The sequence below is a fragment of the Zosterops lateralis genome (assembly GCF_965231275.1).
Source record: "Zosterops lateralis genome assembly, chromosome: 29".
Lineage (NCBI taxonomy): Eukaryota > Metazoa > Chordata > Aves > Passeriformes > Zosteropidae > Zosterops > Zosterops lateralis.
This window is the reverse complement of record NC_139789.1, coordinates 1,035,016-1,058,252: the sequence shown is the minus strand read 5'-3', so window position 1 is coordinate 1,058,252 and position 23,237 is coordinate 1,035,016. Positions and strand designations below refer to the sequence as shown.

Sequence of the window (23,237 nt, the reverse complement as noted above, 5' to 3'; positions counted from 1 at the left end):
TTGATGTGGAGGAGTTGTTTGTGCAAAGTGCCAAAAAGGGACCTAGGACTCTCCTCACAACCAAAGAAAGTGAAATAACTGTACCTGCTTACCAAGGTAAGGAAATCAAGTGTTTCTTTTCACTGACCATAATGTCTTTTTCATGTTGCTGCAATAACAACTGGATTAGTTTGTTTTATCTCAGCCCTGGATGTGACTGATGGGCATAAAGTGTCTGCCATCATCAAATCTATCCCCAGGGAGAAAGCAGCTTGTTTGAGGTATAACTTGTTAAGCACATGATTAGTAAATAATGTACTTAAAAGCAATTCAGTGGAATTGGGGCAAAGCTTATATTTCATTAATTAATATTCTCTTCTGCATAGGGTGCTGATGACTATAGCTTTTTCCTCTCCACTTTGTCTTATAAAACTTAAAGATTTAAAGGGGAATGTCATTATCCTGCTGTTTGGAGAGTGTTATTTTTACTGAATTCTAGTTGGATTAAATTTTGTTCAAACCATAGAATGAATTGGAATAGATATTGGTGCAGTCTAAATTTGCCCAGCAGAGCTATTAGAGGTGGTTCTGCCCAGGAAAAGTTGGCTCAATTCACATCTGAAATTGAACTTGCTGAACTGGCTGTTGAGCAAGGAAAGGGAGGAGTTTTCTCTTGTAAACTGAGCACACCAGGAAGAGAGTCGGGGATGACATGGCTGGACTCTAGCAATGCAGGCATGTTAAACCCTGCCTGGGGAGGCTCTGATGTCGTGGCTAGGAGTTGGGGTTGGAAAGGACCTTAAAGCTCATGCAGTGCCACCCCTGCCCTGGCAGGGACACTGTCCACTGTCCCAGGCTGCTCCAAGCCCTGTCCAGCCTGGCCTTGGACACTGCCAGGGATCCAGGGGCAGCCACAGCTGATCTGGGCACCCTGTGCCAGGGCCTGCCCACCCTCCCAGCCAACAATTCCTTCCCAATATCCCATCTAAATACTCATCACTGCTCTGTGGGATATGAATTAAGCAGGACACCTGGAAGGACTCCTGGGTCATGTGCTTTTGTCTTGCTTTAAGGAGGGACCATTTTGTGTGGACTGATCATTCTGGTCCTTGGAAAGAGTGCAGGATAATGTGTTTAAAGAGGGAGGAGGAATGCTTATTGGAGAAAATGCTTAAAGGAGGCAGGGGAACGCTTAATGGAGAAAAAGTAAAATTTTTGGTAATAACCTCTCCAATCAGGAAATCCTAGTTATTTGGGATTATGTGCATAAGAACAATCTCCACAAGTCCAGATGCCCATGCAGATACTTGGATAATACCACTTTTTCCCTATCACAGAAAATGCATATTCCTTGCTGTTGTCACTCTGAACAGGAATTTCTGCATCTGCTGGAATTGCTCCAGACTTTGGGGTCGGTTGAGGATCCTGGTGTTGCCTATTTTACCTTCCTGCTTTAATGAAATACAGCCACAGGAAGGTAGTGTCCTAATTCTGCAGCCCAGAAAATAATGTCCTCTATGGGCTGTAGTGAGCTAAAAATTTGGATTTGTTCTCAGATTAGCAGGGATCAACTTGAATTAATGAGGGAAAACCTTTCTCCCCCTCCTCCCCATGCTGATCCCGTGAGTAGCTGGGGTGTAGGAGAGAACAGCACAGAACAGTGTGTGCTAAATGGTATTTACAGTGACAGAACATTTGGGAGGGTGGGGAGAGAAAAACATTTTGAACTCCAGAATGACCCACCAAATGTGCTTGGAATTGTCAGGGCATTGCTTAGCAATCTCATTTAGTATTACTAATTTCTTACCAATACCCGTAACTACTGCTGACTAGCTAATGACACTAACTACTAGTAAGAAATAGTATTGACCTCCAATGTGAAAGCTTTTAGTCAATTCATTAAATTAAACTCTCAGAGGTGATTTTTCTTACCTTGCAGAGTTACAGACAGCAGTAGTTGGAGACTGCACAGAACTGGACAATAAGTCACCTGAACTGGTTTGTATTCAGTGGAAAAATTCAGAAATGCTTTGCTGATGAAATCTGGTTTCATTTGCATTTACAAATGACAAGTTTTCTGATACATAGAATCCCAGAGGGGCTTAGGTTGGGAGAGACCTTAAAACTCTTCCAGTTCCACTGCCTGCCATGGACAGAGACACCTTCCACTATCCCAGAGTGCTTCAAGACCCCTCAAACATGGCCTTGGACACTTCCAGGGATCCAGGGGCAGCCACAGCTGCTCCGGGCACCTTGTGCCAGGGCCTCCCCACCCTCACAGTCAACAATTCCTTCCCAATATCCCATCTAGCACTGCCTTCTGGCACTGGGAAGCCATTCCCTGTGTCCTGTCCCTCCAGCCCTTGTCCCAAGTCTCTCTCCAGCTCTCCTGGAGCCTCCTCCAGGTGAACATCCCCAGCCCTCCCAGCCTGTCCCCAGAGCAGAGGGGCTGCAGCCCTTGGAGCAGCTCTGTGGCCTCCTCTGGACTGGCTCCAGCAGCTCCACGTCCTCCTGATATTGGCCCAGAGCTGGACATGGTGCTCTAGGTGGGGTACAGACCCAAAAGCTTGAGCTTTTGGAAAAAGTTGAACCCTAAAAAAATCCTAACGTGGTTTTTTTTTTTTTTTTTTTTTTTGCAAGATGAGTGCACTTTCATGTCCTGGATTAGCCTACTGGGTACGTTTTGTGGGATTTAGTGATCTGAAGGGCTGTAAAACCTGAAAGCGTTGTGTACCAGCTTTTAATTTTTCATGGTTTTGTCTGATCTGCAGTTAATTCTTAGCTTTCCATCAAGTTGGCTTTCTCCACAACTCCAAAGTCATTACCTGACAGCTCAATTCTTCATTCATCTAATGCATGAAAAAGAGTCCTTTGCTAATCGCTTCCCCCAAGGTGCCCCTTTCATGTCCTTCTCTAGGAAGGGAGTCTCTGAAGGTGCTGTCATGGGGATGCCAAGAGTAACAGAGAAGGCTGCTTGCCCTGGTGGCATGAGGGATCACAGTTCATCTGGGCCAGATTCAGGTGACCTCAGCTGTAGCTTGTGCCTATGCTGCAGTTGTGGCACACCACGGTGACATTGAGCCTCATCACTTTGAGCTGATCCCATATGCTGTTCCCTCAGTCAGCGACTTTGTGGGATGATTGATCTCAGGCTGAGGTCATCTTTCAAGTTCTAGATCTTGTCAATCTGTCTGGCTCCACCCACATGCAGTGATTCAGCTCCTGATGTGCTGAAATATTCCCTTAAGCCTTCCCACACAGAGTAAGGGCTTTTTTGTGATTTTGCTCGGAGCTGCAGCACCTCTTCTATGCTGTGCTCCAAGCCTGTGCTTTTTGCATGGTATTTGCATCTGCTTGGAGAGCTGCAGAAAGTAGAGATTGACCTCCTAAAGAGGAGAAGAGCAGCTAAAATGATTCTTTAAAAGTATTATTTTTTACAAATTTTGGATCCCATTTTACAGAATTTGGTTAATGTGCTGTGATTAAGACAAATGGTAAAATACAGAGAGCAGCCCTGGAGAGAAGGACATGGGGGTGTTGGTGGGTGAGAGGCTCAGCCTGCCCCAGCCATGGGCACTGACCCCAGAAACCCCTCTGTGCTGGGCTGAGCCCCCAGCGTGGGCAGCAGGGGAGGGGGGGATTCTGCCCCTCTGCCCCACTCAGGTGAGACCCCACCTGCAGAGCTGTCCCAGCCCTTGGAAACAACATCAGGAGGATGTGGAGCTGCTGGAGCCAGTCCAGAGGAGGCCACAGAGCTGCTCCAAGGGCTGCAGCCCCTCTGCTCTGGGGACAGGCTGGGGGAGCTGGGGGTGTTCACCTGGAGAAGAGAAGGCTCCAGGGAGAGCTCAGAGCCCCTTGCAGGGCCTAAAGGGGCTCCAGGAGAGCTGGAGAGGGACTGGGGACAAGGGATGGAGGGACAGGACACAGGGAATGGCTTCCCAGTGCCGGAGGGCAGGGTTAGATGGGATATTGGGAAGGAATTGTTGATTGTGAGGGTGGGGAGGCCCTGGCACAGGGTGCCCAGAGCAGCTGTGGCTGCTCTTGGATCCCTGGAAGTGTCTCAGGCCATGTTTGAGGGTTCTTGAAGCACTCAGGGATAGTGGAAGGTGTCTCTGTCCATGGCAGGCAGTGGAAGTGGATGATCTTTAGCATCCCTTCCAACCCAAACCAGTCTGGGATGATTCTATGAGAAATGTGGGGTTTTTTGGTGAGGGAATAGGAGGGTTCCCCTTTCTGCATTCACTAATCCCATCTTTAGAAGTGGATCTACAAAGGATGGTCTCTATTGCAGAATAAATATTCCAGCTCAGATATTGTTATTTCCGCCATTGCACACTTGACCTGGAATAAGCAGCAGTTGCAGAGTTGTTCCTGAGGGATTTGGGAGCTGTGGTGGTGTTGATGTTCTGCTGAACTTCTGTTGATTTTTCTCTGTATAAGAAGCACCTTAATGGACTGTGACACCTGGTGTGCTTTAGTCCATTGTTCTGAAATTCCCTGTCTGTATGTGGGATTCTATTGTTCTTTTTGGCGACATCTTTATTCTGTAGATTACAGAATCTCGGAATGGTTTGGGTTGGAAAGAACCTCAAAGCCCATCCAGTTCTACCCCTGCCATGGGGTAGACCAACCTTCCGTTATCCCAGATTGCTCCAACCCCTCTCCAGCCTGGCCTTGGACACTTCAGGGATGGAGCAACCACAGCTTTAATGGTCAGACACCAAATAGTTACAGGTGGTACTAATGTTTGGGAATGACTTCTGCTGGGAAATGGGGAAGTACCTGAACAGATGGGCTTGGAAGCAGCAACCATGCCTTCTCTTTTGTCTTTTGTTTAGTGAAGTTGGTTCTTCTACATGGTCATGTTTTGGTAAAGAAATAGAGTTGTGCTGAATGACTTCCCTGGTTTGTAGACTCATTTCCTATTAATGGGAGACACAAGTCTCTTTAAGAACTGCTAAATGCTCAGGTTAAAAAAAACCCAAAGGCCACTTGGTGTCATGTGTGGAATTAAGACTCTCTGAAGAAAGTATGAGCTAGTTCTGCTGAAAATGGAACAGATCAGAGGCACAACATCTACAAATCAGGTTTGCCAAAGTGCTTAAAATAACAACTGGCAGTTTCCCTGGGTGTTGTTGGACTTGACATAGAAATTTCCCAAAAGGAATGAGAGAGCAGAGAGACAAAAATGGCAGTGTTGGGAGTGCAGTTCCTGAGGGGGCTTTGAAAGCCCGCGTACAGGACTTGTCAGTGGCTTCAGAGCTGGTGATGTGGTGGCCAGGAGTGTGTTTGATGTTGGAACTGCAGCAAGGACATCTCTGAGGAACCTTTGGTTGCTCAAGGTTGCCTAGTGGAATTACCAGAGCCAGTGTTGGTCATGCCTGAGCTTCCTCCATTATCTGGGAACAAAAGGAGCTCAGACAGGAGTAGTTGTATCCTTCGGTCTCAAGTTATGGAAATCCCACTGTTCTTAGTTGTTTCAACTTACTATGTTAAATATTTTGGGAAGTGGTGAAGGAAAGATGTCTCAAGGTCAGACTTGGATTTCCTGTGTCTGTCCCTGGAGGAGAAGCTTCTCTCCTCAATAGATACAAACCCTCATCCCAAAAATGGCTTGGAGCTGTGTCCTGGGGTTGGGATGGAGCTCAGGGAAAGGTTCTTCTCCCTGAGGCTGCTGGGGCACTGCCCAGGCTCCCCAGGGAATGGTCCCAGTCCCAAGGCTGCCAGAGCTCCAGGAGTGTTTGGACAATGCTCTCAAGGATGCTCAGGGTGGGATTGTTGGGGTGTCTGTGCAGGCCCAAGGATCCCTATGGGTCTATTCCAAGCTGGGATATTCAGGGATTCTATGCAATAATCCTGGAGCCTGCCAGCTCTCTGAAGAGCTCATGGCATGGAGAAGGCAGGTCTGGAGTGGGAGAATTCTCAGAACAGTGCTGATGCTGTTGCATCTGTGTAAGGACAGGAATCAGGATGGATATGGACACATCTCCATGAAATTGAGCTGTTTGTGGGGAAAACAGAAGTTGCTCCAGCTTTCTCTTCAACAGGCAGACGGAAGGAAAAGGGCTGGTGGGAGTTCACAGCTGAGTCCTCTGGAGAGAAAGCAGGAGGAGAAGAGGCAAAGCAGGAGGAGAAGCAGCTTGTTAACTGTTTTCATTAAACTTTTTAGCATCTGGAAGACAATGAGTTTAGTTGTCAGGTGAGAGGAGGGAAAAGAATTAAGGAGACAGTTCCTGGTGGCTGTTACCTTGCTGAAAAGGTCCCACAGAAGTTTCAGTTGTCCTTTTCAAAGTATCAGAATGCAAAAGTCTCTGTCCATAGAAGAGTCACCAGCTAGGAAGCACAGTGCCAGCCCATGTGGCTTGTTTTGGGGCCATGGAGAAGCAGGAGTTAATGTTTGCTGGGATCTGAAATGGGAACAGAGTGGGTGGATTGAAGGGGGGGTTTCTAGCCCAGACACTGATGGTTCTTGCAATTAAAAACAATCCCAAGCCAAACGGTTGAATTAATCCCAAAGACAGTGATTGGGAAAGACAATTATGTGTAAATAGAGAAATTTAGACTTGAGTGTCGAGCTGTGGAATGGGAATGTCTGGGCATGTGGGGTCTTGAGTGAGTTGGGAATTGGTCTATGTTTTTCCAGGGAAGGAGTGTGCTGGGTCAGCACGGCCGGGGAAGGTTTTCTAAAGAACTGGCTGTGGAAGGCCCTGTAAAGCACTGCCCCAGGTGGGACAAAAGGTTTGGGGGCAGCTGCTTGGTAGCGAGCCATGGAGGGACATCCATGGCAGCAGGGACCTACTGTGGTGACGGTGATTGTGGGGAAGGTGATTGGGATCCCTGGGCTCGGGGTATTCAGGCTGCTGAGGTGTTTGTGTATCTGCCAGGCAGAACCAGCTGACGCTGCTGCTGAGAGTAAGCAGCAAAACTGAAGGTTGGAACTGGATGGTCCCTTCCACCCCGAAGTGCTCTGGGACCCTGTGGAATAACCTTGTGAAATAGAAGCTGAAGATCCATGGGGAAATGATGGGAGGAAAGAGAAATTTTATGTTTTCTTAAGTTTAGTAATTTGGCGAGAAGCAGGAATCCAGCGGTCCCGGTGCGGGGCTGTGCCATAGCTCTGTCCCTGAGTGCCTGGAAGGGGCGGGGGGAGCGGCTGCCCGGTGCCGGGAGGAGCTGCCGCTGCTCCGGCTCTGCGCGGCTCCGGTCCCTGCGGTGCCGAGCGGTACCCACTGACCTGCTCGGTCCCCTCTGCTGAGGAACGGTGGCAGCGCTGGCACTGCAGGGCTGTCTCCTCCCGATTGCCTCCCGCCTCCCTCGGTTTCGGCGGCGTTTTTCAGGCAGCTCAGCCCCGGCTACGCGATGGGAACAGCCGTCTGAGCTGCGTATGGGGGGAGGGCGGCAGTGCCGTGTGCCGGGGATGCTCGTGGCCCCCGGGGATGCTCGAATCTCTCGGGATGTTCGGTAAGCGCCCTTCCTCGATGGCCGGGATCCCCTTCGGATGCCCGGAACTTCTCGAGATGCTCAGAACTATCTGCCATGCTGGAGTGCCTCTGGGATGCTCAGTACCCCCTGCAATTTTAAGAGACCCCTCCGGAGATGCTCGGATCGTTCCCGGGATGTTCGGAGCTCCCCTGTGATGCTCAGAACGCCCCAGTGCTGCTTGGACCCCCAACGGTGCTCAGACTTCTCCCATCCCACTGCGATGCTCAGGGCTCCCTTCCCCCCACACTCCGCCCCCCCCCCCCCCCCAATGCTGGGACCCCTCGGGCCGGGCCGAGGTCGCGGCTCCGCGGGGAGGGCGGGGCTCAGAAGGGCGTGGCCCTGTGGGCGGGACTGTGGCGCGCATGCGCGTGGCGGGCGGGGCCCGGCCCATCGCCGGGCGGGGCGGGGGGCGCAGGGAGGCGGCGGCGGCGGCGGCCCCGGGCAGCGGCACCGCCCCGGCCCCGGCCCGCTGCGCTCCGCGCCCGCTCCGCGCCATGCCCGGCTCCATGTACCAGCCCGAGCCCGGGCAGCCGGCCCGCGGACCGCCGCGCTGCCTCACCCTGCTCAGCCCGCCGCCGCCAGCCGGGCAGGACCCGCCGCCGGAGCCGGAGCCGGGCCGGGAGCGGGAGGGGCCGCCGGGGCCGCCGGCGCAGGGCGAAGCCGCCGCGCTGAGGTTCGCCCTGGACCAGCTCTCGCTGCTGGGGCTGGAGGGCGCGGAGGAGCCGGCGGGGGGCGCGGGGCCGGGCGGCCTAAGGGAGCGGGAGCGCGGCGGTGGCGGCGGCTCCCCGGTGCCGGCCCCCGCCCCGGCCGCGGGCGCCTTCAGCAGCCTGGCCCCGCCGCTGGGGCCGCCCGCGCTGCTGCCCGAGCCGCCGGCGAGCAGGAAGAAGAGCGTGAACATGACCGAGTGCGTGCCCGTGCCCAGCTCCGAGCATGTCGCCGAGATCGTGGGCCGGCAAGGTAACGCGGTGTGGGGACGCGGCGGGACACGGAGACCCCCTTCCCTCGGGCCGGCCCGCCGCGATCTGGGGCGGTTTCGGGGCTTTGTCTCCGTGGGGAGGTGAAACTTAACGGCGACAGATCCCGCGGCCCCAAAAGTCGGCCGCGGGTCCCGGGAACTGCGCTCCGCGCCGGTCCCACCGAACTGCCTGGAAATTGCAATTAAACTCCATCGGCCCGGGTGAGATAACGCCGAATGATCACGGAAAGTTCCCGGGAGCCACGCGAGTCCACGGGAGCTGCTAGGACACGGAGCGAGGCGAGAGCTTTGGTTTCATTGTAGTTGTGCCTCTGCCCCCTCCCCTCTAGCTCGGTATCTCAGACTCGGCGTGTACACGGTGCCCCTTATCTCGAACTTCGTTTACAAATCCTACTGATAAATCCGATATAAATGGTCATTAACCCCTTCTTTTTAGGTGGTCGAGGAGCCCCTCGCACCCAGCTGTCACAAAGGGACGCCCCAACCCCCGCCGGGTGGGTGTGCCTGAAGTGGGCTTTGTCTCCAGGACATACCAAATAAACCAAACTTTCACCTTGAAAAATAAAAAAGAAAAGACCCAGAGCGCAGGATTTAAGAAAAAAAAAAAAAAAAAAAAGGAAGGGAGCTGCTGCCCGCAGAGATCCCGGCAGGAATCCCCTGCCAGGGAGCGTGACCTCCGGGGTGTTTTGCCCTTGCCCTTGTGGGGTCTGGCACCCCAGCCCTGCCCTCAGCCGGCAGCTCCCACTCCTCCCTGCCCGGTGGGCTGCAGGCCGGGGGTCGGGGGGCTTTTTTTCCAGGGGGGAAGCGGGGAACTGGGCAGGCTCATTGTTCTCTTTGTTAGCCAGAGCCATGCTGTGATGAGCGCGGTGACATCATGCTCTGCGCTTCCCATTGGCCTCCGCTGCCTCCCAGCCGGCCCCGCTTCCCGGCCTCCCAACTTTCCACGCACCCCTCTGCGGTCCCACCGCCCCGGCCGGGGCTTCCCCCGGGCTGCCGGACCCCGCCGAGCCGGGGGAGCGGAGCGTGGCGCCGCGCCCCGCTCCCGAGCATTCTCCTCCTCCTCCCGGGCTGCATGGACATCCGGGTTCGGTGGCCTCGCCGCCGGGCTCTGCGGAGTCGCAGGGTCCGGCGGCTTGAAACCGAACCTGTGCCGAGCTCTGGGCTCTGCTGGGAACCCGGTAGTTCTGCCGGGGGAGCAGGCCGGGGGAATGGCTGCGTTTGGCCCGGGAGCTGCCGGTCGATGCCTTCCTTTCCTTGGTGTTTCGGTGTGATGAGACCCCGGTGCTGCCCCTCCGGCACCCCGAGGAGTTTGGTGCACAGCCAGGTACTTGCCCAAACACCTTGGCAGAGTTTGGGTGCTTGCTAAGCTTCGCGGGCTCTTGAAACTTTTGAAAAAAATACCGCTGAAGAAATTATATTGGCTTGAGGAGGAATGCTTGAGGGGCACCTTGTGGGCTTGGAGGTGACCTGGGGCCAGTTGTGAGCTGAAGCTGCAGCCCCAGCCCATGGGCAGGAACAGCCTTCTCCAGGGTTTTCCTCTTGTGTTTCCTGCCCCTCTCCTGGTCTTGGCCTGCTGGGATGCAGAGTGGTGGCCTTGCACTGGATTTTTGCATGGCACCCTCAATCACATTTTGGGATGGGGTGGTTTGGGCAGTTTGGGGTTGGCAGCAGTGTCTTTGTGCTCCAGCTACTCTCCGTGCTGCTGGCAGCTGGATTACAACAAGGAAACTCAGGTGTAGCCTGAGCAATACTGAGTTTATTCCTCAGGGCTTACACAAGTAGAGCCCTTCTCACTCACCCTATGCTGCCTCCCAGGTCCTCCCTGTGAGTCTCCCTCAGTTTTGACAGCCCCATGGCAGTGAGGTCTGGCTGTAGAGCTGAGCCTTGAGGTGTTTGGCTGGACCATCATCATCGTGGTGACAAAATGTGCCCTGCTGGTGACACTGCAAGGCTAGATTGGGTCACTAGACCATGTCCCTGTCACTTGTCTTTCCCTCACTGCCCAGCCTGGTCGTGACCCAGGGAGCAGAAGTTTGTGGTTCTGCCACACCTGGAACATAGGAAGGGATGAAGATGTGCATCTCGGGTGCCCTGGAAGGGGCTGGAGTTGGGGCAAGGCTCAGGATCTCTCCCCACACACCTTGGGGCACTTTGGGACCTGTCCTGCTTTGTCCAGACCTGGACTGGCTGCTGTGATAAGTGAGGACCAGGGAGGTCCTGGCAGCCAGGACCAACACATGGATGTCCTGTCTTGTGCAGGCTGAGATGAGACACAGGCAGTTGGACACAACTTCTCCTACTTCTTTTCTTCAGTTTCTCTCCTCCAGATATCCTAATTTAACATTTTCACAAAGGAGCAGCAGCAGCCCATCAGGTAAATCTTTGTTCTCTAAATCAAACTGGTGTTTTCTTCCCTGAGCTGGAGGAGTGTTTGTCATGACCCCATGTCCAGATTGGCATTGGTGACACCACAGAGCAGCATCTTCCAGCAGGGTTCTGCAGCTCCTCTCCCCCCTGCCCACACAGCTGCGTGGCCGGGCAGGATTACCTGGCTGTGCCTTCGCCTGCAAGCCTGGTCATGACTCCTGCCATGGGAGGGACCATCTCCAAAATGTGCTGTGGGCACCGACTGGAGCAGTGTGGGCTCCTCTTGCCATCCAGCAGAGAGAGCCATGGGGATAACAGGAATCACCAGGAGCACAGGGCAGGTGTTTGAGCTGCCCACAGCACATGGGCACTGTGCTGCTGTGGGTTCCTGCTGTCCCAGCTTTGGAGGGGCATTTCCAGCAGTGTCTGTTCTCCCCTCCCACACTAGGTGACTCCCATGGGATGGAGCCACAGCTCCTCTCCCCATCTGTGATACTCAGGGACTGTCATAGCTTTACAAAGGAAAAGTTGCTGTTTATAGAAGATGCTGGGATGTTTGAAGGGTAGATCCAGGGAATGATGGCACATGGCACCTCTCCTCACTGCCAGAGTGTGGCTGGCATTCCACTTGTGCTGAGAAGATGTACAGGTGACTATGGGTCTCTCTGGGTCAGCCTGGGCACCTGTAACCTTGCCGTGGATCACAGGTGCAAGGAATCCTCTCACTTCGGAGCCCTAGGTTGCTGCTCTCTTATCTCCTACCAAGGTGCCATGTCCTTGGAGGAACCTGGCATATCCTCCTGGCTGCCTCCTCCCAGCTGGGTCATAGCAGAGCTGGGAACTCCTGAGCTTGGTCACACAGATGGATCTGGTTGCCTGTGCATCTGAGAGCTGGCACTGCCTGTGCAGTGTCCCAGGGAGAAGAGCCCAGCCTCCCTGCCCCACTCTTCCAGTGTCTGGAGAAGAAGCCAAGGTGTGATGTGCTCACCTCCTGCAGCTGCTGCAGGGCTGCAGGGATGAGTTTGTTCCTGTGTGCAGAGTTGGGAAGGAGTGCTCAGCAGAGGGAGAGGAGCTGTGATGGAGGTGCAGTATTTTCTCCTCCACGCCTGGCCCCAGTCCTGGCCCATCCTGTGCCATTCACTGGTAATGAAGGAGACCAGGAGCTCCAGAACTCTGGATCAGAGGCCGGGAGATGCTGCAGAGGTGGGGAAGAGGAAAAGCCATGGGTAGGGCATTTCAGGGGTGAGGCACCAGAGGATTCCTAAGCCTGTGGCAGACACCATCCTCCTGGCAGGTGCCACCAGGGGCTCCTCTAGAAAAGTTTTGCTGGTGCTTTTTGAGTTTTACCAGGTCAGAGCTGAGCACTGCCAGCACAGACCTCCTTGGTCAAGCAGAGGTGTGGTGAAGGGAATGAGCTGGCTCTGTCCTTGTTTTCAGGAGGCATCTGATGTGGGAGCAGAGGCTGCCCTGGCCATGCTGGGATCAGGGCGTGGATGAGCTGTGTGGGATCTATCACCTCCAGCATGGCCATTGGAGCACAGAGGATGGAGAGGCTCTTCCCAACCCTCTCTCCCACTGTTGTACTGGTTTTCATGGGCTCTTGCAGTGATCTCAGCCCTGATTTGTCTGGGGCTTCTCGCAGAGAGCCAAGTTTTATTTGGTGATGCTTTTCCTGGGGTGCTGCCTCCATCATCACATTATCCCAGGGAGAGTTCCCTGGAATTCTGTTTATTGTCAGAAATTACCAATGTCCCATCCCAAGGGCAGATGAGGTGGGTTCAGCCAGGGCAGTTTTGCAGAGTGGAGTGTAATGGGAGCTGTGTGGGATGGGGAGAGGGTGAAAGAGGACAGCATGGAGTTGAGACAGATGGTTTGGGAAGTGTCCTGCTCACCCCCTCCTCGAGGCTGTCCCTGCAGGCAGAGCTGGGTGTGGTGGCACAGGGGGCTGTGACCTGGAGGGAGTTGAGACCTCTGGAATACCAGGGTTTGCTGGCAGTTGAGTGTGGCTGTGGAGTTCCAGGATGAATTTGTGCCCACAGGGGCTCAGAGCTCCACCAAAGAGATGGAACACAGCAGCTAAGCCACTCAGGCTGGCCCGACCCAGGCTCTGGTGTTCACAAAGGGCTGTTGGGGCTGGAGCTTCCCTGGGCCTGTCCCCTCCATACTGCCTCTGGTTTTGGGCTGGTTTTATTTGGATCTTTAAAGCCGCTTTGGTGGAGACTTGCAGCAAAGTCTGGCACTTTGTTCTGCTCTGTTGCCATTGGTGCTGCACAGCAGCCCTTGGCCAGGGGAATGTGTGGATGCCACCTGCTGCTGCTGAGGTCTGGCACTGCCTGGGCTGGGAGCTCACTGGCACTTCCAGGCAGCTCCAGGTCCTTTCCAAAGCCCCCTCCAGCATGACCCTGATCCTGCAGCAGCTTCACAGGGATGTGGTCATCCAGGATGGTGTCACAGCATGCTGGTGTGGATGTTTGCAGGGGCTCATCTGAAATGTCTTGTACTGGTCTGGATCATTCCAAGTACAAGGAAGATGTGGAGCTGCTGGAGCCAGTCCAGCTGAGGCCACAGAACTGCTCCAAGGGCTGCAGCCCCTCTGCTCTGGGGACAGGCTGGGAGAGCTGGGGGTGTTCACCTGGAGAAGAGAAGGCTCCAGGGAGAGCTCAGAGCCCCTTGGAGGGCCTAAAGGGGCTCCAGAAGAGCTGGAGAGGGACTGGAGACAAGGGATGGAGGGACAGGACACAGAGGATGGCTTCCCAGTGCCGGAGGGCAGGGCTAGATGGGATATTGGGAAGAAATTTACCCATGTGAGGGTGGGGGAGGCCCTGGCATAGGTTGCCCAGAGCAGCTGTGGCTGCTCCTGGATCCGTAGCAGTGTCCATGGCCAAACTGGATGGGTTTTGGAGCACCCTGGGATAGTGTCCCTGCCCATGGCAGGCGGTGGAACAAGATCAACTGTAAGATCCTTTCCAACCCAAACCATTCCATGATTCCCCTGGCTGTAGTTGCTGGTTAAACCCCCAGTTTGCAGTCAAGTCCATCTTGCTCTGGGGGGCTCAGCCACAAGGTGCCATCCCCCTCTCCTGAGCATGAGCAGGGCAGCCCTGGCTCAGCCACCTCAGGGGTGAGGGCTGTCCTGCTGGGAGGTTGTGTCTCATCACCAGGTCCCCGTGTCCCAGAGCCATTGCTCACTGTGCCTGTGGGTTTAAATACTTCCCTGAACCCCAGCCTGGGGAGACTGCTCATCCTGCCCATCCTGCCTGCTCCAGGCTTTGGGACCTTTGCCTGGGAGTCCCTGTGGCCAAGAGGTGTCTCAGAGGAGTTTGGGCCTGGGGCCAGGGCAGGACACATTGGTTCCCTGGTGTGTCCTGGTGCTGGAGACTCCTCACAGGCACAGTTCCTGGTGCAGGTGCCAGCATGTGGCCTCAGGCAGTGCTTCCCTGGCTTCCCTCCCTTCCCAGTGTTTCCTGGTGTGGTTCTGGGAGAGGTGGGGGTTGACCCCACACCCCCACCCTCCAAGATCTGCCATCTTCCTCTTCTACCCTTCCCCTGGGAAACCCAGCTCCCACCCCAGCTGTGTTTGGTGCCATCCATGGCCCTGGCAGCATCCAGCAGCCATGGGTTGGGGGCATTTTTCCTGTGCTGCTGGTTTGAGAAGGGTGGAACTGGCCAAACCAGGCACCCCTTTGATTTTTATCCAAGGTTTCTGGCTTTGTCGTTATGAAGAGCTCACGGCGGCAGCCAAACAAACTCTTTCTCTCTTTGGTGCTGCCATGGCATCATTTGGGCCCCACTGGTGCTGCTGGTATGACAGAGTGGGGTGAGGAGGAGCCTCACTGGACCGTGTCCCCCATGGGATGTGGCTCCTGAGTGGCTTCTGTGTGCAGTTCCTGGAGCTGCCAGTGGCTTTGCATCCTGAAACTGCCACTTGGTGAGGGTTGGGATTGAACTCAGGGAAAGGGTCTTCCCCCCAAGGGTGCTGGGGCACTGCCCAGGCTCCCCAAGGAATGGTCCCAGCCCTGAGGCTGCCAGAGCTGCAGGAATGCTCTCAGGGATTCTCAGAGTGGGATTGTTGGGGTGTCTGTGCAGGGAAAGGGTTTGGACTCCATCCTGGTCCGTCCCTTCCAGGTTGGGATGTTCAATGATTCTGTGATGCTGCAAAGGATGAATTTGGGACCTTGGGCATGAGACTGGTGCCCACAGGAGCCCCAGCAGAGCCTGTTCCCACTGCCCTGGGCTTGTCCTGGTTTCCCAAGCAGTGGAGCAGGGGCAGATCTTCCAGCAGGTACGAGGATAAAGCTGGGAGAGGAATGTGGGGGTTGCAGGTGCCTCTCCCAGGACAGCTCTGTAGGAGCTGGCACATGAGAATGGCTTCAGTAAATGTCACCTTTGATGGTTCTGTCCTGCCCCAGTCCCTGGGCCATTGCTTTACTCTGTGCCCCAGCCATAAATCCACCTGCCAGGGGTCAGTGGTGCCTGGCTGTGACACCCAGGGCAGCTCCTGCTTCTCACTTACTGTGACAGGTTTCTACTTGTCATCCACGAGGCTTAATGCTGTGGGAATTGCAGCACCCCTGGGGCTGCAGGAACAGCATGGCTCCTGTTCTCCCTCTGCTCTCTGGGTGCTGCTGGAGAGCCTGGATTGTTTTACCTGGTTGGGACAGACCTGACTCAAATTCTTGTGCCATTCCAGCCCTGGCTGAGTCATAGAATCCCGGAATGGTTTGGGTTGGAGGGGATAGTAAAGCTCATCCAGCTCCACCCCCTGCCATGGGCAGGGACACCTTCCACTATCCCAGGTTGCTCCAAGCCCCGTCCACCCTGGCCTTGAACACTTCCAGGGACCCTGGGGCAGCCACAGATGCTCTGGGCAGCCTGTTTCACTGTAGTGGGTTGACTCTGGCTGGTTCCAGGCACCCCCCAAAGCTGCTACATCACTGCCCTCCACAAGTGGACAGTAGAGAGAAAATACAACAAAGAGTTCATGGCTTGGAATAAGGGCAGGGAAAGATCCTTCACCCAATATTGCCCTGTCAAGGGCAAAACAGACTCAACTTGAGGATACTAATTGAATTTATTATTAACAAAACTGAAGCAGGACTATGAGTAGTAAAATAAATCCTAAAAATACCTTCCCCTTACCTCTCCCTCCTTACTAGGCTCTCCTTCTGTCCTCCAACAGCACAGTGAGATGGGAATGGGGATCACAGTCAGTTCATCCCACATAGTTCCTGCTGCTGCTCAGGGAGAGGAGTTGGAGCCCTTCCCCTGCCCCAGTGTGGGGTGCCTCCCATGGGACACAGGTCTCCACACACTCTCCCAGCCTGGGTCTCCCTCAGGGTGACAAGTGCTTCCAGCAAACCTGCTCCAGCATGGTCTTCTCCCTCCACGGGTCTGCAGGTCCCTGCCAGGACCCTGCTCCAGCTCAGGCTTCCCTCAGGGTCACAGCCTTTGGGCAGCCCCTGCTCCTCCTGGGGCTGCAGGTGCATCTCTGCACCCCTGTGGACTTCCATGGCCTTCACCTGGTTTTTCCCAGAGGTCGCAGGAGAATCTCAGCTCTGGTGCCTGGAGCAGTTCCTGCCCCTTCTGCCCTGCCCTGGGTGTCTGCAGAGCTGCTTCTCTCACATCTTCTAACCCTGCTTTTCTGTAGACCAAATTACAGCTGCACACGACCTTTTTTCCTTCTTAAATCCATGATCCTGAGTTATCCCTACCATCTCTGCTGGACTGGGCCTTGGCCAGTAACAGGTCCATCCTGGAGTCAGCTGGAATTCCAGCTGGAATTGGTTCTGCTGGAGATGGGAAGCTTCTGGCAGCTGCTTACAGGCACCTCCCCTGTAACCTTGCTGCTACCAAAACCTGCCTGCAGAAACCCAATACTCACCAACCCCACAGGGAACAATTCATTCCCAATATCCCATCTAGCCCTGCCCTCTGGCAGTGGGAAGCCATCCCTCCTTGTCCTGTCCCTCCATCCCTTGTCCCCAGTCCCTCTCCAGCTCTCCTGGAGCCCCTTTAGGCCCTGCAAGGGGCTCTGAGCTCTCCCTGGAGCCTTCTCTTCTCCAGGTGAACACCCCCAGCTCTCCCAGCCTGTCCCCAGAGCAGAGGGGCTGCAGCCCTTGGAGCAGCTCTGTGGCCTCCTCTGGACTCTTTCCAGCAGCTTTGCATCTTTCATGTGCTGAGGCCCTTCAGCCTTCTAGGCCTCTCCTTCTCCAGCCTCACAGCTGGAAGAGCAGCCCTGCCCTTCCTCAGGGAGTGTCTGGGAAGAGAAGGAGGGGAAGGAGTGCCCTAGCCATTCAGAGGAGCCAACCAGGCACTTGCAGCTGCTTGGCTGTGCCCAGAGGAGTCGAGCTGTTTATCCACAGGGATCTGCAGCGTTTGCCATGGACAGGGACAAGTTCAGGGCTGCAATGGAGCACCCTCCATCTCTGCTGGCTCTCAGCTTTGTGTTGGGTGCCCTGCAAAGCTCAGGTGGAGGGAACAGACGGAGGTCACTCACTGCTGTGTGTGCCAGTGGCCAGTGAACTCAGCTCTGGTTGCACTCTGCCTGGTTTGTAGGACATAATTAAGAGTGGATGCAATTAGGGCTGGGGGTGCAGGGAGTGGGGCTGGGCTGGCAGCCACAGACTGCTCCTCAGTGGAGCAAAGCAAAGTGGCCCTGGAGCAGCCCCAGAGGTGAGCAGAAGCCTTTGGCTGGATGATGCTGCCAGGACCCACAGCTGGAGCCCAGCTGGGCCGGGGCAGGGTTCTCTGTACAGCCCCTTGTGCCCAGGGCTGTACGGGCCAAAGGCAGAGCTGCAGCACCATCTCACAGTCCCACACCCAGCCATGGACAGCTCTGCCTGCTGAATCAAGTTCCTTCTGCAGGGGAAGCAGGATTTTCCAGAACAGGGAGAGCAGGAGCCCTGGGAGCACACCCCTGCCCCAGCCCAGGCACTTGTCCTGTGGGACAAGGAGGGGAGGGGGTGGCTGTGTCTCCTGCCTTGGGGAGGTCCAGCTCCCCTGTCCCTCCAGGAGAGCATCCAGGGCTGTTCCTCAGGTTCAGCTGCTGGCTCAGAGGTGTCAGTGGAGCTGCAGGATCCAAACAGCTTTTTCCTTCCTTTCCATCCTGGTATCTTTTTTCCTTGTACCTCCTTAAAAACTTCTGGAATGAATCCAGCTTCTCACCTGTTCAGTGGCCCTGATGGTGCCCCCTTGGCTGCCTGCCCTGACACCTCTGCCCACGCCTGTCCCAGCCCTCTGGAGCCGGGCTGCAGGCTGAATCCTATTGATCCCCAACTCCTGAGGGTCAGAACAGTGCCAGCTGTGAGAAGCCAGAGCAGTCCCCTGCACTGAGCCATGAGCCCCCATCTGCCTCAGAGGTGGGAGGGACCCCTCCCCCAAGGGTGTCCATGCTCCAGGTGCAGAGGCACAGGGACCTGCTGGTCCATTGTGTCCCCATCCTGGGTGAGCAGAGGGTCACTATGAGTTCTCAGCGTTGATGTGTCATTTTTTTCCCTTCTCCTTGCCCTGCAGGCTGCAAAATCAAAGCCCTGCGTGCCAAGACCAACACGTACATCAAGACACCAGTCAGGGGCGAGGAGCCTGTGTTCATCGTCACTGGCAGGAAGGAGGACGTGGAGATGGCCAAGCGGGAGATCCTCTCAGCTGCCGAGCACTTCTCCATGATCCGGGCCACGCGCAACAAAGTCAATGGGCTGACAGGGGCCATGCAGGGGCCCCCCAACCTGCCAGGCCAGACCACCATCCAGGTGAGGGTCCCCTACCGTGTGGTGGGGCTGGTGGTGGGACCCAAGGGAGCCACCATCAAGCGCATCCAGCAGCAGACGCACACCTACATCGTGACGCCCAGCCGGGACAAGGAGCCCGTGTTTGAGGTGACGGGCATGCCCGAGAACGTGGACCGGGCGCGGGAGGAGATCGAGGCGCACATCACCATGCGGACAGGCTCCTTCATCGACGTCAACGCCGACAACGACTTCCACTCCAACGGCACCGATGTCTGCCTCGACCTGCAGGGCAGCGCAGCCACCCCGTGGGCCAAGGCCCCCCACCCTGCCCAGCGCCCCTCGGTCGCGCTGCGCAACGACAGCCTCAGCTCCCTGGGCAGTGGCTCCACTGAGTCCTTCTACAGCGGGCGCGTGGCAGCTGCCAGCCCCACCAGCCCCTACAGCACCTTCAGTGAGCCCCCGGCCCCGCTGGGCTCCGATGAGTGCGACTTTGGCTTCGACTTCTTGGCCCTCGACCTCACCACACCCACCACCACCATCTGGTCACCCTTTGAGCGCTCGGGGAACCCCCTGCAAGCCTTCAGCAGCTGCTCCTCCATCAACAGCTCGCAGAGACGCAACAGCGGCCCGGCCACACCGCGCCACTCGCCCACCCTGCCCGAGAGTGGGGCAGCGGGGCTGGAGCACCCCTCGGCGCGGCGCATCCCCAGTGACCCCACCGGTGCCCTGGCCTGGCTGCCTGCCCAGGGCTCGCTCTCTTCCTTCTCCAACAGCACCGGCTACTCCTCCTCCTCCTCACTGCCTGGCAGCATCTCAGCTGCCTCGGGCTCGCCTACCGACTCCAGCAGCTCAGACGGGCACCGCAAGAGCTCCCGGGAGTGCATGGTGTGCCTGGAGAGCGAGGTGATGGCCGCACTGGTGCCCTGCGGCCACAACCTGTTCTGCATGGAGTGTGCCCTCCGCATCTGCGGCCGGGCGCAGCCGCAGTGCCCTGCGTGCCACGTGCCCGCCACCCAAGCTATCCACATCTTCTCGTAGCCCGGGGGCTTGCCTGGCAGCCCCCACCCTCCACTGCAACACCACGGCGTTTTAAGGACTTTATACTGTTTGAATCGAGCTTTTTATTTAATAACAGATCCGATGGGCGCACGGGGCGGGGAGGGGGGAGAGGCAGCGTGAGGAGCTGGAGAGGTGCAGAGGGCGCAGAAGGGGCGGGGGGAGGCCGAATCTGGGGGGTCGGGAGGGTGGGGGCGAAGGGGCTGAAGAAGAAGAAGAAGATGAGGATGAGGAAAAGAGGGGCGTGAATTCCGCGAGGAGGAAACTCCGATGTTTACAGAATAGCTTTAACTCTTCACCTGGCTGTGGGGCTGGGGAGGGAGCCCGGCTGTTCTCCACCAGTCCTTCCCAAATACCAGTATTCCGTTTGCAAACTGAAATAACCAGAAAGAAAAGGTCCGGTTGCACTTTTAATTTTAGGACACACAAGGGTTGTCTTTTATTTTTTTAAAATCATTCTATTATTATTATAATAATTTTTGTGGTTCTTTTTGTATGTAGGGGTTTTTTTTGGTGGTTTTTTTTTTTTTTTTTGTTTTGTTTTGTTTTTTTGTGATTCTCAGTGGTTCTACAAATATATATATATAATTTTTTTTTTTTTTTGTAATGCAGGTCTATCTTGTATTTTGCCAATGTGAAAACTGCCCAAAAATGTGTGATGTGAGGTCAGGAGGTTGTGGAACGGAGGGGGTACAGTTAACACACCATGTCACAAAAACCAGACAGATTTCTATCTCCATTTTAATTTTGGAGTTGGTTTGGGAGTTTATTCTTTTTTGTTTTGGTTGGGTTTTTTTCTTTTTTTTTTTTTTTTTTGTTCTTTGGTTGGCTTTCGAGATTTTTTAGTTTTGTTTTTATTTTTGGGGGGTTTTGTTTTATTTTTTTATTTTTACCTCTTTATGTATATGTAGGGAATTTATAGGAAAATATGTACTTTATTGAATAAATTTTAAAAACTAAAATATATTTTATTTTAAAAAGAAAATAACGGACCTTTAACCTTACATGGCTAAAGTACTGATTATATATTTGCTGAGCTGACTTGACGGTTATGAAAATTGTATCAAGAGTTTTATTTTTTGACTTCAAAGCCTTCTTAATAAAGACTTTTTACTATATATGAATTCTTGTGCTAGCTATGGTGTCTCCCTACCTGGAGCCTCTTGGTACCTGTTCCCATTTCCTTGGGCCCGGGGAGAATGGTGCCAGCTTTGGGGCAGGAGAAGGAACTAGTGGGGACATCTTCACTTCCCACAGGCTGGGTGACCCTGCTCTGGGTCTGGCCTTCTCCTTGTTCCCACATACCCTCCTGCTCCAGGCACTGTGGTGCTGCTGGACAGGTCCCAGTCCCAAAATCCATCCTAGCCCTGGGCGGAAGCCCCCAGCATGGGCAGCAGGGAGGGGGAGATTCTGCCCCTCTGCCCCACTGAGGTGTGACCCCACCTGCAGAGCTGTCCCAGCCCTTGGAAACAACATCAGAGCTGTCCCAGCCCGTGGAAACAACATCAGGAAGATGTGGAGCTGCTGGAGCCAGTCCAGAGGAGGCCACAGAGCTGCTCCAAGGGCTGCAGCCCCTCTGCTCTGGGGACAGGCTGGGAGAGCTGGGGGTGTTCACCTGGAGAAGAGAAGGCTCCAGGGAGAGCTCAGAGCCCCTTGCAGGGCCTAAAGGGGCTCCAGGAGAGCTGGAGAGGGACTGGGGACAAGGGATGGAGGGACAGGACACAGGGAATGGCTTCCTCTGCCAGAGGGCAGGGCTAGATGGGATATTGGGAAGGAATTGTTGGCTGTGAGGTGGGGAGGCACTGGCACAGGGTGCCCAGAGCAGCTGTGGCTGCCCCTGGATCCCTGGAAGTGTCCAAGGCCAGGCTGGACAGGGCTTGGAGCAGCCTGGGACAGTGGAAAGTGTCCCTGCTTATAGCAAGGGTGGCACTGGATGGGCTTTGAGATCCCTTCCAACCCAAACCACTCTCCATGCTCATCATCCCTCACCCCCATTGTCACTCTGTCCCCAGTTGCACCCATGCTCTGTTTGGCACCTGGACAGCAGGGTTTCATTCTGGCCCTGCAGGGCTGTTTGGGCCACTTGGGTGTGTGGAGACAGCAGAGATCTGCTGATAGCAGCACCCAGGGCTGTGGGGACACATGGGCAGCTGGGGGCCATGGCAAACGCAGTTATGCACACAGGCACCCCTGAAGAATAGCACCCATGGGCACTGGGGGCCCAGACAGGAGCACTTGTGAGCAGTGGGGACACCCAGAGGTGTCGGGGCACCACCAGTATGAGGGTGACTGCTTTCCATTCTTACTGGAGTCCCTGCCATGGGGGGAGTGGAGGCTGTGCTGTTGGGGGCCCTCAGGGTGCCCTTCAATGAGGACAGTTTCAGGGTATCCGAAACAGGAGAGGTCTTTGGCTGCCCTTGAGGCGATTTTGGGATGTCCCAGGTGGGAGAGGAGAGTTTGGGGTGTCCCGTGTTGGGGGTGCCTAATGAGGCTTCTCTATATGCCCCAAGTGAGGTGTTGGGGCACCTCTTATGGGGACCCCGAATCAGGGTTATCATGGTGCCCAAGCTGAGAGGGATCTCGGGGTGATGCACCGTGGGTGGACCAACCCCAGCACCCCCAGGAACACATCCAGCCTGGGGAGGGGCTGGGGGACATAATCCCCTCCCCCTCCAATTAGCAGCATTAACGGCCAGAAAGGGCTGCAGGCGGGGCAGGAGGAGCGATGCCCTTTTTGGGTTTACCCTTTTTTTCTTTTATATATTCTCTGTATCCTTTACACATATAGTTGCTGCTTTGTAGTTTCATATTGTAGCTTAGTTTCACATTTCTCCCAGGCAGAAAGGCAAAACAACTTCCAGGATCCCTATGCTATCTTGGCTTTACTTAGAAACCAAGGTTGAAACCAGCTTTCTGAGACATACTTTTGTAAACAGGGCCTGGATCTTATCCTAAGGGGGGGAACCTGCAAGATGCTAGAACTAGGGGAATTACTGCACCAGGCGCTTTTCTAATTGGAGGATTCTTGTCATATGTGCTAATTTGTAGAATCTATAAAAACTGTGCACGGGTCATGTGCAGTATGCGTCTTCAGCCTTTTCTACCTGATGAATTTGTGCACCTGAGGTTCCTCATATAAAGGTACCTTTTTATCATTCTAATTGTGTCCAATTCATATTTTAGGGCCAGAGAAAAAGACATCAGGAGGACTGGCAGCAGCAGCAGTGGGGGGATCATTCTATGGCTGCCAGAGACCCGTACATGCAGGTGAGGGGCTCAGGAGTCCCACCCACGATGCTGTGAAGGGAGCTGGAGGGGCTTCACCCCCTTTATGCAGGTCTAGGGGGGTCCTTACTGACCTGGGAGGCTCCACACCCTGTAGCTGTAGGGGCTGTGGTGGCTTGGGTGTCCCCTAGATCACCTCTGTGCTGGTGGTCAGTCTGGTGGCCTGTAGCACTTTGCAGGGGGCTCAGCACAGGTGAGACGAGGGTTTGGTGTCACCTGAGCACCCACCAGTGCTGCTGCTTGCCCAACTCAGCTGACTGCTTGTCCTCTGCCCTGGGGCTGGGGATGGGGAGCTAGTCCAGCTCTGCCCATCACGGACCGTGAGCTGGCAGCAGGATGTGTCAGAAATTATCACCACAGCCAGG

The 23,237-nt window shown here is 55.1% G+C and overlaps 1 protein-coding gene across 1 annotated transcript; it reads left to right on the top strand.

The window, feature by feature from the left end:
- Positions 1-7,955: 7,955 nt before the first annotated feature.
- On the top strand, positions 7,956-19,713 carry MEX3D (mex-3 RNA binding family member D; the record flags this gene model as incomplete). Its single annotated transcript, XM_083880069.1, has 2 exons — positions 7,956-8,418; positions 18,317-19,713. 2 exons carry the CDS (start codon positions 7,956-7,958, stop codon positions 19,567-19,569), a joined length of 1,716 nt encoding a protein of 571 aa, XP_083736195.1. The 3' UTR covers positions 19,570-19,713.
- Positions 19,714-23,237: the final 3,524 nt, after the last annotated feature.